Genomic DNA, 13,023 nt, shown 5'->3' on the forward strand with positions numbered 1-13,023 from the left:
ATATTGGCTTTAGATTTCAAGATGAATTTGCCTTTTCAATTCAACCATCTGCATCAGCCATCATATTTACAGATAGTTAATTTTCTGAATGAAATCTTATGCTTTATTCCTACTTTGGTTCTTTCAGTCCTGTCAACCCCACATTTTTACATTTGCTTTATGCCTGTACCTGTGTAGTACAACTGCAATATATGCAAACAAGACGTTTACTCGACCTGCAGTACATACAGAGGCAGGCTTTAAACTAGGCCTCCAGAAATGAAGACTCAATAACACGCTAGAAATGTCACCCATTTTTGATAGCTGTCTCTTAGAGACAATGACTAACAGCAAAATAACCTGACAATCTCTGGAGTCTTATTACTTCCATTTTTGGAATTTCAAAATAGGTATGAACTACCACAGATGTAGACTGACGGGTCAAGGAAGCTTTAAGTCCATCTAACTTTGACTAACGAGAAAATGCCAAGTCAAGGGACACAGCAGCAGCAATGCACTTCAAAAGTTGACAATTCCGTTTTTTAACAGGAGAGAAAAAAAAAAAAAAAAAACAAAAAGGCTATATATACATATATATGTATATATATAACAAAGAATTATTTCCTTTTCTTTCGTTTTTTACCTCTTTAAATTAAAAACATATTAAGACATATGGTTTGCCTGTACTACGTGACAGGAAGAGACTTAAGAGGCAGATATTAACATAAAATCTTTCATAATACATAGGGCATTGTATCTCTACAATGATCTGAGCTCTTTCTGACACCTAAAGTAATCTACAAATACACGCCATACATTAAGTAATAGGGAAATATCACCTATTTCTGATACTTGGGAAATACTAAAAAAAACAAGCAAGCCTTCTAGCATTTCCACACAAACAACTTCTTTTAGTGAGAACTTTAGTTTTTGCTTTCATTCCAGATTTAAACTAATTAATTGAATATTTTAACTCCTTTAAAGTGTTTTCATTTTCTCCTCAACAGAAGTTTTGGCCATGCACAGAAAAATAAGTTTCATTTGTAAATTCCACAGCTCTTCCAGGATTTATTTCTTGCATTAATACTCATTATATGAAAGATGACCTATGGGCCTTCTGTACTGTACATGGGCCACTATGTCTGAGTTGATGCACCAAGTCTTTATAAATAGTAGACAAGGTAACTCAGCAAAATACTATACAAGGTCCTAACAATTTGAAAATAACTGTATTAGGTATTAAAACACAAAAAAGAAAAAGGACTAAAGGTAAAAATTTCAGTATGATTGTTGTGTGATCTGGACAGTGTTAGCATCAGGTATGTATAGTCCCTGCATACTGCTAAGTGCCCACCTGCAAATAAGAGATGCCATTGTAGCGGTTGTAAAACATTACATGTGGTAGTCTCACATTCATAAAAATCCAAAGCCATCTTTTTAACAAACAGCAGACATTCCAAGAGTCAACAAAATTGCTCTCTAAGGATACCACTGGAGCAGTCCACAGTTCCAACAGTTTAACATAAATCATTTGTTAATTGAAAATCCTGTGAAGACTTGTTTTGGAAAGGAAATGTAGCTGCATGTCGCTTACGCTCTTCCTTCAGATATAGCCATTCTAAATTATTCAATCATCCTCCACTATAAATATTTCAAATACTTTTTATCATCCACTTTATTTTACTCTTCATTCAAGCAACAGTTCTCTATACCTGTATTTCTCATTATTCTGGGTAGACCATAAACAACTTTTTTTGGGGGGGGTGACATGGTTTAGTGTGAGGTGTCCCTATCCATGGCAGGGGGGTTGGAACCAGATGATCTTAAGAACCCTTCCAACCTTAACTATTTTATGATTCCAACTTCTTTCAAGAAGGTAACATTCACATGGCAGATACAAAGAAAACCTGCTATTGTACTCCACAATGACACTGACAATGTCAAATATAATGTTAGTACTGCTGTTAGCTCCCCTTCCAAATTTGGAAATACTTCATATATTCTAACACTGATAGCAACAATATTATATTTGTGCTTCTTTATAAAAGCATATTGGAAGTTTGTTGGAACTGCCAACAAAAGCATCATGTGGAAAGGTAGCCACCACTTTCCCTTGACTGTGTAAGCAATTTAGGTTCTCAAAGAATAGACTGTAGAGGAAACATTATTAAACTCCTCATATGCAGTCATATTACTAATTAATTAAATCTAATTTCATGCCACCATAAATCCACTGCATGATACACAGCAGAGAAGTCTTGATCTTCCTATGCTCTGTAGAATCGATAAATACATATCTTGGAAGTATATTCATTTTCTCTAGGGACAACTGGTAATCATAAGCTCTGGTGCATTGGGTTGAAGAGGGGCGGGCCAAGCATACCACGCCTTTTTATAAAAGATAAACATTCCCTAAGGAAATTACCCTGTTAGAGTCCTCTTATACACTGTCTACACAAAACTCGCAGTTTCTTATGTTAGGTATTCCTTCCAGCTTCTGACTGATAACTCTCGCATTCTTATACTGAGCTTCGTTATACAATATTTAGGGGGCTGATTTTGCTTTATATTTTGTGAAGCTTGCAAATCCTTTCTAACTCAAGTTTTGAGATAATTTCTCTTATTTTTTGCAACACCAGCAACCACACCAATGATCCTTAACAAAAAATCTATGACTTGCTCCAAGTTCTACATGAAGGAAATTTTCTTCATTTTTACACCAGAAATACTGTTAAGACCTAAGAACATGCTATGCACATATATTACAGAAGTATTTTGCTCCTGATAATACAGGAAGGTAACACAAAGGAAATCAAAAGCAGTGGAAATTGCTACCTATTTTTCATCAGCATATCAATGACTACAAGTAGTTCAAAAATAATGCCTCTCATCCTCAAACCTAGACTTTTCTTCCTCTACTGCATGCACAAAAGACGCTTTGTTCAGCTTAATTCACTTTTTCTTCTTTAGACAATAAACCTAACTGGGTAAACAAGATTCAGCAGTTACCAGGACTGACAATCTTCTTTTATCCTAAGATTTATCCTAAACATTGTAACTCCTTAGCTCAACTAAAAATTCATATAGAATTTATTAATTTTTACACCACTATTGTTTTTTAGCCTGGTAGCATAGCCAAATTCTAATTGGAGCAACTACAATGTACTTAATTCTCCATCTAAATCAGCAGGAAATGGCTTTGTTCCATTCTGAATAAATGAGTATTACTGGTATGTCCTGTTAAACCTCTGCAAAAATCTGAAAGTGTCTCAAAGTAACTCTAAAAGTTGGAATAAGGCTACACTATCAATTTGGAAATATGCTCAAATCAGAGTACAGCCTTGGAGACACCCAAGGCCGTACTTGTTTCAGGGACATAATTACAACATGATTATGTATCCCTTTGCTATTACAGAGGCAAAAAGATCTCCATTCCAAAGAAGAATTGACTGTAACTAAGTTCCAGGCAGAAGATATGGCCCTGCAAAACCATCTGGCAAATTCTTCTTACAACTACTTCTATTCTTTACCTGTTACTTCAAGTGAGGAAAAGTGCCACAAGATGCCAGCATTTCATCAGGTTCTGCTAAAGATCTCAGCACAAATTCTAAAGACATGTAGATGTAAATATCAATAAATACACACCCTCTTACTAATGTTTTTAATAGGTGTAACCCATTACCTTGAAAAATGCTTCTGTCCTACATTTAAAGCTGTCCACCCACCAACCCTAACATGACTGCTTTGGCTTGTCTCCTGTCCCCCTCCAGCCAGATTTTTATTTCGCTTGCACAAACACCAAGATACACTCCCAGTGCATCCTGCCAGGGCAAAAAAGCTGGCAAAGACTCTGCTATACATCCCAACCTCTACGTTTACCACATGAAATATTGCTCTTCCTAAGAATCTGCCCTCTGCAAAACAAGCAGTTTTCTCTTTTAAAATACGCCTGCCTGGAAACAAAAATACTTTTCTTAAGTTTTCCAGAAAGGCATGCTTTTGGGGACAGAAACCAAACCTAAAAAGTTTCAGGCTACAGGAGACACACTGCTTCCTCACTCCTCCTCTCAGCTTACGCCCATGTGAAAAACTGGCACTGAACTCCAACCAGGTTCTTCCATCATTAGGATATAAAGCATTACAGAAAAGCACTTATCACAATTTAAATAGACAACTCTTCTCATTTTTCTTGCTCTCCAAATTAATCCAAGTCTCATATAGAACAGAACACTACAAGAAGAAAATATCAGAGGGAACTGATACCACATGTACCTGTTGTCCCTAAAATATACTTGATATGGCAGTATTCCTTACACTAATACAAAACAGGCACTGTAAAATGTTTGCATAAGCACTTACAACTATATTATACCTCGTTAAGAATCATCACTTCTGGCATGAATGGAAGCAAATTACACTAAATGAACAAGTCATTAAATCGTTGGGTTTTTTTTGAAAAGTAACTACCGTCAGTATTAATAGAGAATTTAGTTAAAGACAGAAAAGTGCTTTAGAACAGCTAATACAAAATCAGATTATATCAAATGAACTTACATAAATTCAAAGAAAAAAGTAACTCAAATCAGATTTCATCTATGTACCACCATATGGTATCACTGCCTCTCCTAAAAAATGTATGGTCAGTTTTTATCACATATAAATGTAAATTACAGAAATGTACAATAGTCAAAAAGTAGCAGTGCTGACCCAAAACATTCAACCATTAAACACTAGTATTCATCTTCCTATAAAAAGCACCAATGAGGTATGAAGAATTCGCATCAAAGATAATAACCATCAGCTACCCTTTCCACCTGATGATTATTCAGTAGAATACCCAATGTGAGCTGGGTATTCCTGGGCCAACTCTAAAGATGTTAACCTCATAGCAAGCAATTTTGACAAATATCTCTACTGTCTCTCACAAGAAAGCAAAAACAACTGAACAACCAATGGTGGAAAACAACGTTCCTACAATAACAAACACATCAAAAGTCAGGCTTGAGAGACAGTGGCAAACTGCCAGGACAAAGCCAGTATTTTGATGCATTTTATCTATTATACAAAGTTCATAAGACTTCATATTACAGAACTGCAACGCACAAAAAGGAAAATGTTTCCTTTAAGGTCAAAAATATAGACACTTGTGCTTTAAAAGTTACTTCAGCAGCAAAATATGATAACAAAAGAGAGACAGTCTCACAGCACATCTGGAAACAAAAGAATTATTCAAGGGAGCTTTCTGTTTCTCCTCTCCCTGTTCTGCCCCCCACACGTACCAACCACAGCCTGATGTACAACCAAGAAAAAAAGGAATCACAAGAGTTCTCGTAACAGCAACACCTGCTTTCCTTGGGGCTGACAGGATCATACTATGATCACCAATCGATCAACAGGAAATCAGGAAAGCACAGCTGCTTCCTGATTCCCTTTACAGGAAAGAAAATAACTAGTTCATAAGCAGCAGTGAGGGGAGGCTCTAGACCCTGAAGGCCTCTGGCATCCATGCTGACACAAAACCTTCCCAGTTATAAATTAACTGTTTAGACTGAAAACCCACAAGTCTCGTATTTCTGCTGCTCTGCTTACTCTCAACCAAATCTATTCTAGACTGTTTTGTAACTATTGTCTTATGTTCAGACAAACTTAAATCATACCAGTCTGCAAGTTACCTTTCTGTCTGAAATTTTTCACTGGGGTCTTTTAACTCCAGTTTCCAGGAAGTCCATTTTATTAAGCTAGTCGTAGCATTATTCAAACATTTATAAATAAAAAAATAATACCAAAATCTTGCTAGAAATTAAACTAGTCAACCAGCAAACAAAGTGACTACTGACAAAGACACACTGACATAAAAACCAGCTAGTTCCACACTTTGTTTTCCCTTTGGCATTCCAGAGAACTTGGCACAAAAGAAGCAGAAAAGAAGCAGTAACTTCAGTATGACATGATTCACAGCAACTGAAATCTGCTAAGTCTATGACACCTTCAAGAATATGGACTTACTCCACACTGCCATGACAGCTAGCACCTAAGAGAATGCCTGATACAGCTTTGTATTAAGTTAATTTAAGGCTTACAACATTCTCAAGGAAAGTCTGGGATTTATCCACAGTTGGTTCCCTAAGACACAAGTCACTTGTGGGGTACAGATGAAATCACAGCAGATACAGTGCTAAAATATACATTGTGACAACTAAAGAAATCCATAGGCAACAGTGAATCAAGCAGATCAAACAAAGAAATAAAAAATCCTAAAGCATCATTTATCTCCTGGAAAACACAAAAAACAACACAAAAACCACTGATCATACAAGTAAGGCTCACTCTGAAAATCAGTTATGCTATTGCTTACGAAGTTTCTTTCACTCATTTTAAGAATACTAAACTTATGTTTAAAATACACAAGATGCAAGATTAAGATTTTTTTATAAGAACCAAACTAACTGAACATCTAGTCAAAACTGGAATGGAATTTAAAGGAAACCATTGAGACAACTGGGAATTTGGAGTTTAGGATTAGGTCCATATTTGTGCAAGTGGACATAAGAGGTTTTTTCTGCTACCAACGGTTCACAGTTGCATACGTAAGGCTGTTTTTACAGAACTTTTGTCATTGTTGCTACAAAATTGCATGGAAACCATCAATATGAAATCAACTGCAACAAAATATTCAATCAAGGAAGTTTTGTAAAATGAACATGAGACCATTAAACTTCCAACTAAATAGAGAGATTTGGCAACCAAGTACCTGTGATATACAAGTTAGGCTGTTAGGGGTTTTCTTGCTTTTAACACAAATAGAAAAAGACAATCTATATTCACTCAAATAAACCCATCTGGCATATTCTTAGATTTATTAAAAAAGCAAATCAAAACAAACAAAAAGAAAAGGAAAAGCCTTCACCACATTTTTGGCAGAATTGTTCTCTCTAAATTCAAAACCATCTCTTCTTTCTTGTAAAAGAAAAAAAAAATTCTATGCATGCATTGGTAAACAAACTATAAAAATATTTTTATATAATTATTTCATAGTGTGAAAACAAAATATATATTAATTGATGATGAACTTCCCTTGAGACTCACATGTATGCAATTTTTTTTAAATCCTGGTATTTTTAAATGAAAACAATTATTTTCATTTATTGAATAATTATTAGGGTAAAAAACACACACACAATGCATTTCAAACAACAGTCATGCTTGACCTGCAAATTCAATCATAAGGAAAGAACAGACTTACAAATTTGAGTTTACTCAAAGTTTTAAGACATTAATGAGAAAAAACATACTTACATTATCTTCCTCCTCTGTATCATCATCATTATCGTCATCGCTATCCTTGAATCCAGGCGGAAGTGGCGGCCCAATGAAGTCATCATCATCATCAGTATCCTCCGCTGGACCTTGAGCAGAGGTCGGGGATTGCTTGGAAGACCCAGTTAATTCTTCATCTGAACTATCTTCACTTTCACTCCAGACTTTCCCTCTGCATGTAAATTTTTAAAAATTACTATTTTGAGACATAAGCACTTTCACAACAATTTTCAGATAAAAATGTGGAGCACAGTTGTGAATTCATGAACGCTGAAATTAGCAGCAAGACATAAGTTAGTTTTTATTGAGTGTACGCACACCAACATCTTTCATCATAAAAAAGCCTTAAAAAAAAAAAAAACAAAAAAAATGAACAAACAAAAAAAACATACCATAGTGACAGACAATTCAAAAAACTGGACAAAATAAAACAAAGTTAGATGGATTGTAAAAACAGTATCATGCCACTAGTATGGATTTCAGTATTTCAGTATTGCTTAGAAGCCAACAGAAGCCAACATTGTTACATTCCATTTTCCAGATTCTGCCTCAAGTTGCACCTTGTGCAGGTGCTCTGCACCTCTTTTGGCTGGTGGGACTCAAAACAGTGACCACCAAGGCTCGCAACCGTAATGAGAACACAAAGCATGGCACCTGCTTTATAATGCTGGTAAAGAGGAATCAGGCACTTTCAACCAAATATTTGATACTCTCACAAATCTAGAGTCTAAAAGTTACATCAAATTATCATTTGACTGTTGTCCAAACCAGCTGTGTGAACACAGTATTTTTGGCATTGGACGATTTCTGAAAAGTAAGGCTCTTTGGGCTGCGCTCATTCAGTTTATTTGAAATAAATGCACTCCCTCTGCTGGTAGCTAACGAGGATGTTGTATTCTAACTGCCAGAAGGTGGTAAGAAGATACTATCATTACATTGGTATCGCTGTACCATTACAATGGTAAAATCAGATGTTCCCTTCAGATTCAGCAAGATAAGCAAAATTGCCATTGTAAAAATTGGTTCGGGAGCTTGTATTTTAGGAGCATGTATGTGAGTTATTAAGTGAACTGAATACAAAAGATATGTTAAAGGAACCAGAAAAAGACTACTGAAGTATTGGGATTTTTGTTTTGGGTTTTGTGTGTTTTTTTACAGTTTAGGTTATCATTTAAAACCTATGAGAAAAATACACAAGACCAAGAACATAATAAGGAATAAAGAAAATGTGTTCTAAACTGTGTAACTGTAACAGACAATGTAGCCACAAACTGTGCTCCAAACCTGCTGTAGACCAAGCAGGTAGTAGATTACAAAGCAAATACTTGCATTGCAGAAGAGAAGGCTTTGTGGGGACCTAATAGCAGCCTTCCAGTATCTGAAGGGGGCCTATAGGGATGCTGGGGAGGGTCTCTTCATCAGGGACTGTAGTGACAAGACAAGGGGTAACGGGTTAAAACTTAAACAGGGGAAGTTTAAATTGGATATAAGGAGGAAATTCTTTCCTGTTAGGGTGGTGAGACACTGGAATCGGTTGCCCAGGGAGGTTGTGAGTGCTCCATCCCTGGTGGTGCTCAAGCCCAGGTTGGATGAAGCCTTGTGTGGGATGGTTTAGTGTGAGGTGTCCCTGTCCATGGCAGGAGGGTTGGAACTAGATGATCTTGAGGTCCTTTCCAACCCTAACTGTTCTATGATTCTATGATTCTATGACAAGCAACTGAAATTCTTTTGTAGGAAGAAATCAAAACAAACTAAACCCAACATGAATTAAGTCCTCAGATATTACAAAGATGAGAAGGGTCTGCATGCATCAAAGCTTGTCTAATTTTTCCAAATGTATTTACCAGCCTATGAAAAGATAATACCTCTACATACAAACTTTGTTTTGCATGGTAAGAGACATTTAAAGACCCTGATCAGGACATGATTAGTTAATAAATCTAATTCAGCTAAAAGAGCTTCTCTTACTCTACAATAATGGGACAATCAATATCCTTATACCAAAAGGAAGCTTTTCCAGCACATGAGGAATGGGTTCGGACCTTTACAGTTCTTCAAGTTAGCTATCCCCAAATATAACAATTTTACAAAACTATGTGAAAGTGTTGCTTTAACAGTCAATATGTATTCCCAGCCTAGCAAACCCCGTATCTTTTCCCCAAAAGCCAAACTGTTTTGGAATGGAACCAAATACACGTTGTAGCTGCCAGTGAGAAGAATGGGTACAACATTCTAGGAGGCCTTTTCTAATCCTGCAGTCCCAGATTCTCAGATCTTTCTATAGACACAAAGAACAATAGATAGTTTAGTTTCTAATTACCTATCCTTACATAGTTTCTAATTACCTATCCTTACAAATTCCCTCATTTGCTAAGAAGGATAAATCATCAAACATTTCAGTATTTTGAGAGGCAGTGTAATCACTCTGAATGTGAAATGGCCAGAATTTCAGTGCTATTTTTCACCACACTTTAAGCTTGGCAGGAACATTCAAGGGCTACAGCTACAGCTACCGGCAATCACTGGCCTGAGTGGAAGTCAAACACAAGAACACCCAATGCAGCCAGACCAAAAGCCCACCTACCCTTCTGACAGCAACCAGGAGTGGTACTGACAGAAAGAACAAAACAAGAGGCATTTCCTCTTGTTTCAGCCTTACTCTACCAGAGGCTCTAAAGAAAGAGCAACCAATTTGCCAGCCCATTTCCCTGGATTTAGAGAAATGTAAGGAACTGGTTTTTGTTTCCTTCATTATTTCCTCAGTAAGTGAAACAAGCTGCAAGGAGGAAAAAAAAAAACAAGCTACATTACAGCACGGATGGCACATAGACAGGGATAATAAAAAACGTTCTGAGAGTTACGCAAGTAGGGGGGAATATTCCCCCCACATATTCACTCTCTTTACATCATCCACTCTATTTTCTCAGTTTTTTTCTTTTTATATACTAGCAGATGCTTTCATTTCATCAAACATTACTATTATTATACTTATGTGTAAATATGTAAGTACAATAACTATTGTAAACATTCCTCTACAGCAAAATAGCTCAAAAGCAAAAACAATCAACTGCTCTTCTTCACATCTTCACATCTTTTCAGGGTGACCAACCCATTTTTAACTGAAAGTACTTGGAATTTTAAAGAAAGTAATAACCAGGAAAAAATAACTATGTTCTACATTATAAAAGACTAAAAGTCCTATATTTCAGAGTTGTCAGTTGTAGGATTATACCTCTGAATTAAGGCTGAGTCACAACAGCGTGTCTCCTTCAGCAGCTTTATGCTTTCAGCACCAAGTACTGAGCTACCTAACATAATTTACAAGGAAATATAAAACTTCCAGGAAAACAAACAACCCCTTTCCAAACCACCCCCCCCCCCAAAAAAAAAAAAAAAAACACCACAGTATCAACAGAATTCCAGTGAGCAACTAGAACCTAGCTAGTAACTCAGAATACAGATACGTTTTTGCTATTTTCCTTTATACAAAGTCCCTGGAGTTCTCTTATGTCCAGGCCATGAGTGAAACTAGTTGACTAGGGAAAGGCTCTGTATCACCTGACTGCTTTCCTCCTTACCAATTGCTGTAATTGATTCTTTATACTGACATCACACATACACAGTAGGCAATCACGCTACATTTAAATTCTTGCCAGCCTTCATTATTTCACCAGAGGGTACCTAAGGTCATCAAAAACAAATGAGAGCACAGAATCTTTTTCCCTTATGAACAAGACATAACACAGGATCTCCAGGGTAGTATACTCTGTAGGGTAGTATATTGTATGTTCAGTTATTTACATGAGTCCATGGTTTATCTGCATTTTCCATAAAGCAACAGGTAAAAAAGTAAATTTTATAAGAAATTTTTTTCACTATCTGAAACACTACGAGTTTGTCTGTAATAATCGACCACATGTAGAGTCAATGAGCCCATAAAATGCACACATACAGGCTACCAAAGTCTTGTATTTAAGGTTATTAGACTTCCATAGATACAGAAAGCTAGACACCTAAAAATTTACAGTGCACTGATCTCCATAATCCCTGCCACAAAACGGAGTTGTGTGGGCCCTGTTACCTTCCAGCTACTTTCATCTCCCATCATTTCAGAATCCAAACTGTCAAAGCAAAACTGCTGTCCAAACAGCACTTACAGTCTGTTAATAAAACACAAATGTTGGCAAGTTTGAAAGTAAATTTCAAACGGGAGTCAAAACAGAACTCTCTCAACCCCATTACTATTCTATTCGCTGTGAATACAGAGGCACCTCACCTACTAGTTTCTTATTCAGCAGGCATGAACAAGTGTATCTATATCTACAAGTGGGAAAAATATCTAAGTACCTTTGGGCTGATGTGGTTCCAGTGCCTTTTGCGGATGCTGACGCTGATGAACTGGTGAATGAACTTCTAAGATCTTTTTCAGCCTGTTCTTCCTTCTCTCTTTCACGAGCCTCTGCATACAGAAAGCACATACACGACAAATAATCAAGACTTGTAGAAAAAAATAAAATTAGAGACTTGCTGAGGACACCAGAAGAATTTCTTCACTTTATAACCTATATATTTGAAAAGATAACAGCAAATAAAGGATTTTGAATGAAAGCACTACTTTTCCATATAAACTCAATTTTCATTGCTACTGCAATGATCACCCTGGAAAAGCTAAGTGTCACAAGGAAAATGAGAACACCTTCCAGTTGCTAGTTTGTACACGCTATCAAACAAACTGATCATATAAAGATACCAGAACTGCTTTCTTCATGAAAAAGTGCTTTGTTGACTAACTGCATCAACTGCCACACTAGAGAGCAGATTAAGTGCAATCTAGTAGGGCAGAAGTTGCTCAACCATGATAGCATCACATGAAAAACTAAACCAAAACAAAACCCACACATTCTGCACAAACTGTCCAAGCAGAAAGCATGGACATTGGGTTTGCAAAGGCATTTCTAGTGTCTCCCAAGGACCTTCTTTGGAATGATGCTTGACTGAATACCGGCAACAAAAGAAACCATTATCTCTACCTCTCACTCTCAAACCACTACCTTGAAATTTCATTTACCTGCTCCCAGCACAGAAGACAGAGACAAATTTGTGGTCTGCTATATAGCCTGCTGTTTGGTATAAATTACACATTTTAATTTGTTATTCTATTTTCTCTAGATTAAAGCTGTCCGTACCACCTTCCCTTCCAAAACAAATATACAGCTAAGTTAAAGAAGAAATTAAAAAGTCTTCTGTTCAAATTGACCTTTTTCCTGTATCTGTAAGGCGCTCTGCCTCACAAGAGGAACCTTGCACATACAAGCTGCTCTTACACTCTCAGATATCACATGTAAATTAATAATACTATTATTTACAAACCCCCAAGTTCTTTAAGCCCTTTCCTGGAGACACTCTGGGCCAGGCTGGATGTGGTTCTGGGCAACGTGATCTAGATGAAGATATCCTTCCTCACTGCAGGGGGGTGTACAAGATGACCTTTAAAGGTTCCTTCCAACCCAAACTATCCCATGGTTCTACAACTGTACATCTTCCTTGAAAAAAACCGCATTTATTTTTTTGCCCTCTAGACAGAACATGTTTTAAAATGCATTAGCTGACTACATTTGCATTACTTACCCAGGACTTTCCTGCTCCTCTCCACTGCAGTTCTTCTTGTTTGCTCAAACATGGCTTCCAGATCGAAAGTCCGAGCTTTCTTCCCTAAAAATGAAGAAG

General features: G+C 36.7%; 1 protein-coding gene across 1 annotated transcript in view; it reads right to left on the reverse strand.

The window, feature by feature from the left end:
* WDR70 (WD repeat domain 70) overlaps window positions 1-13,023 on the reverse strand; it is a 119,727-nt gene that overhangs the window by 106,225 nt on the left and 479 nt on the right. The window contains exons 3-5 of the mRNA XM_065662898.1: window positions 12,925-13,008; window positions 11,644-11,755; window positions 7,276-7,468 (exon numbers count right to left, since the gene is read on the reverse strand). Coding sequence (XP_065518970.1) covers window positions 7,276-7,468; window positions 11,644-11,755; window positions 12,925-13,008 — 389 coding nt within the window. The remainder of the gene's footprint in view (window positions 1-7,275; window positions 7,469-11,643; window positions 11,756-12,924; window positions 13,009-13,023) is intronic.

The sequence above is a fragment of the Lathamus discolor genome, chromosome Z, assembly GCF_037157495.1.
Source record: "Lathamus discolor isolate bLatDis1 chromosome Z, bLatDis1.hap1, whole genome shotgun sequence".
Taxonomy (NCBI): Eukaryota; Metazoa; Chordata; class Aves; order Psittaciformes; family Psittacidae; genus Lathamus; species Lathamus discolor.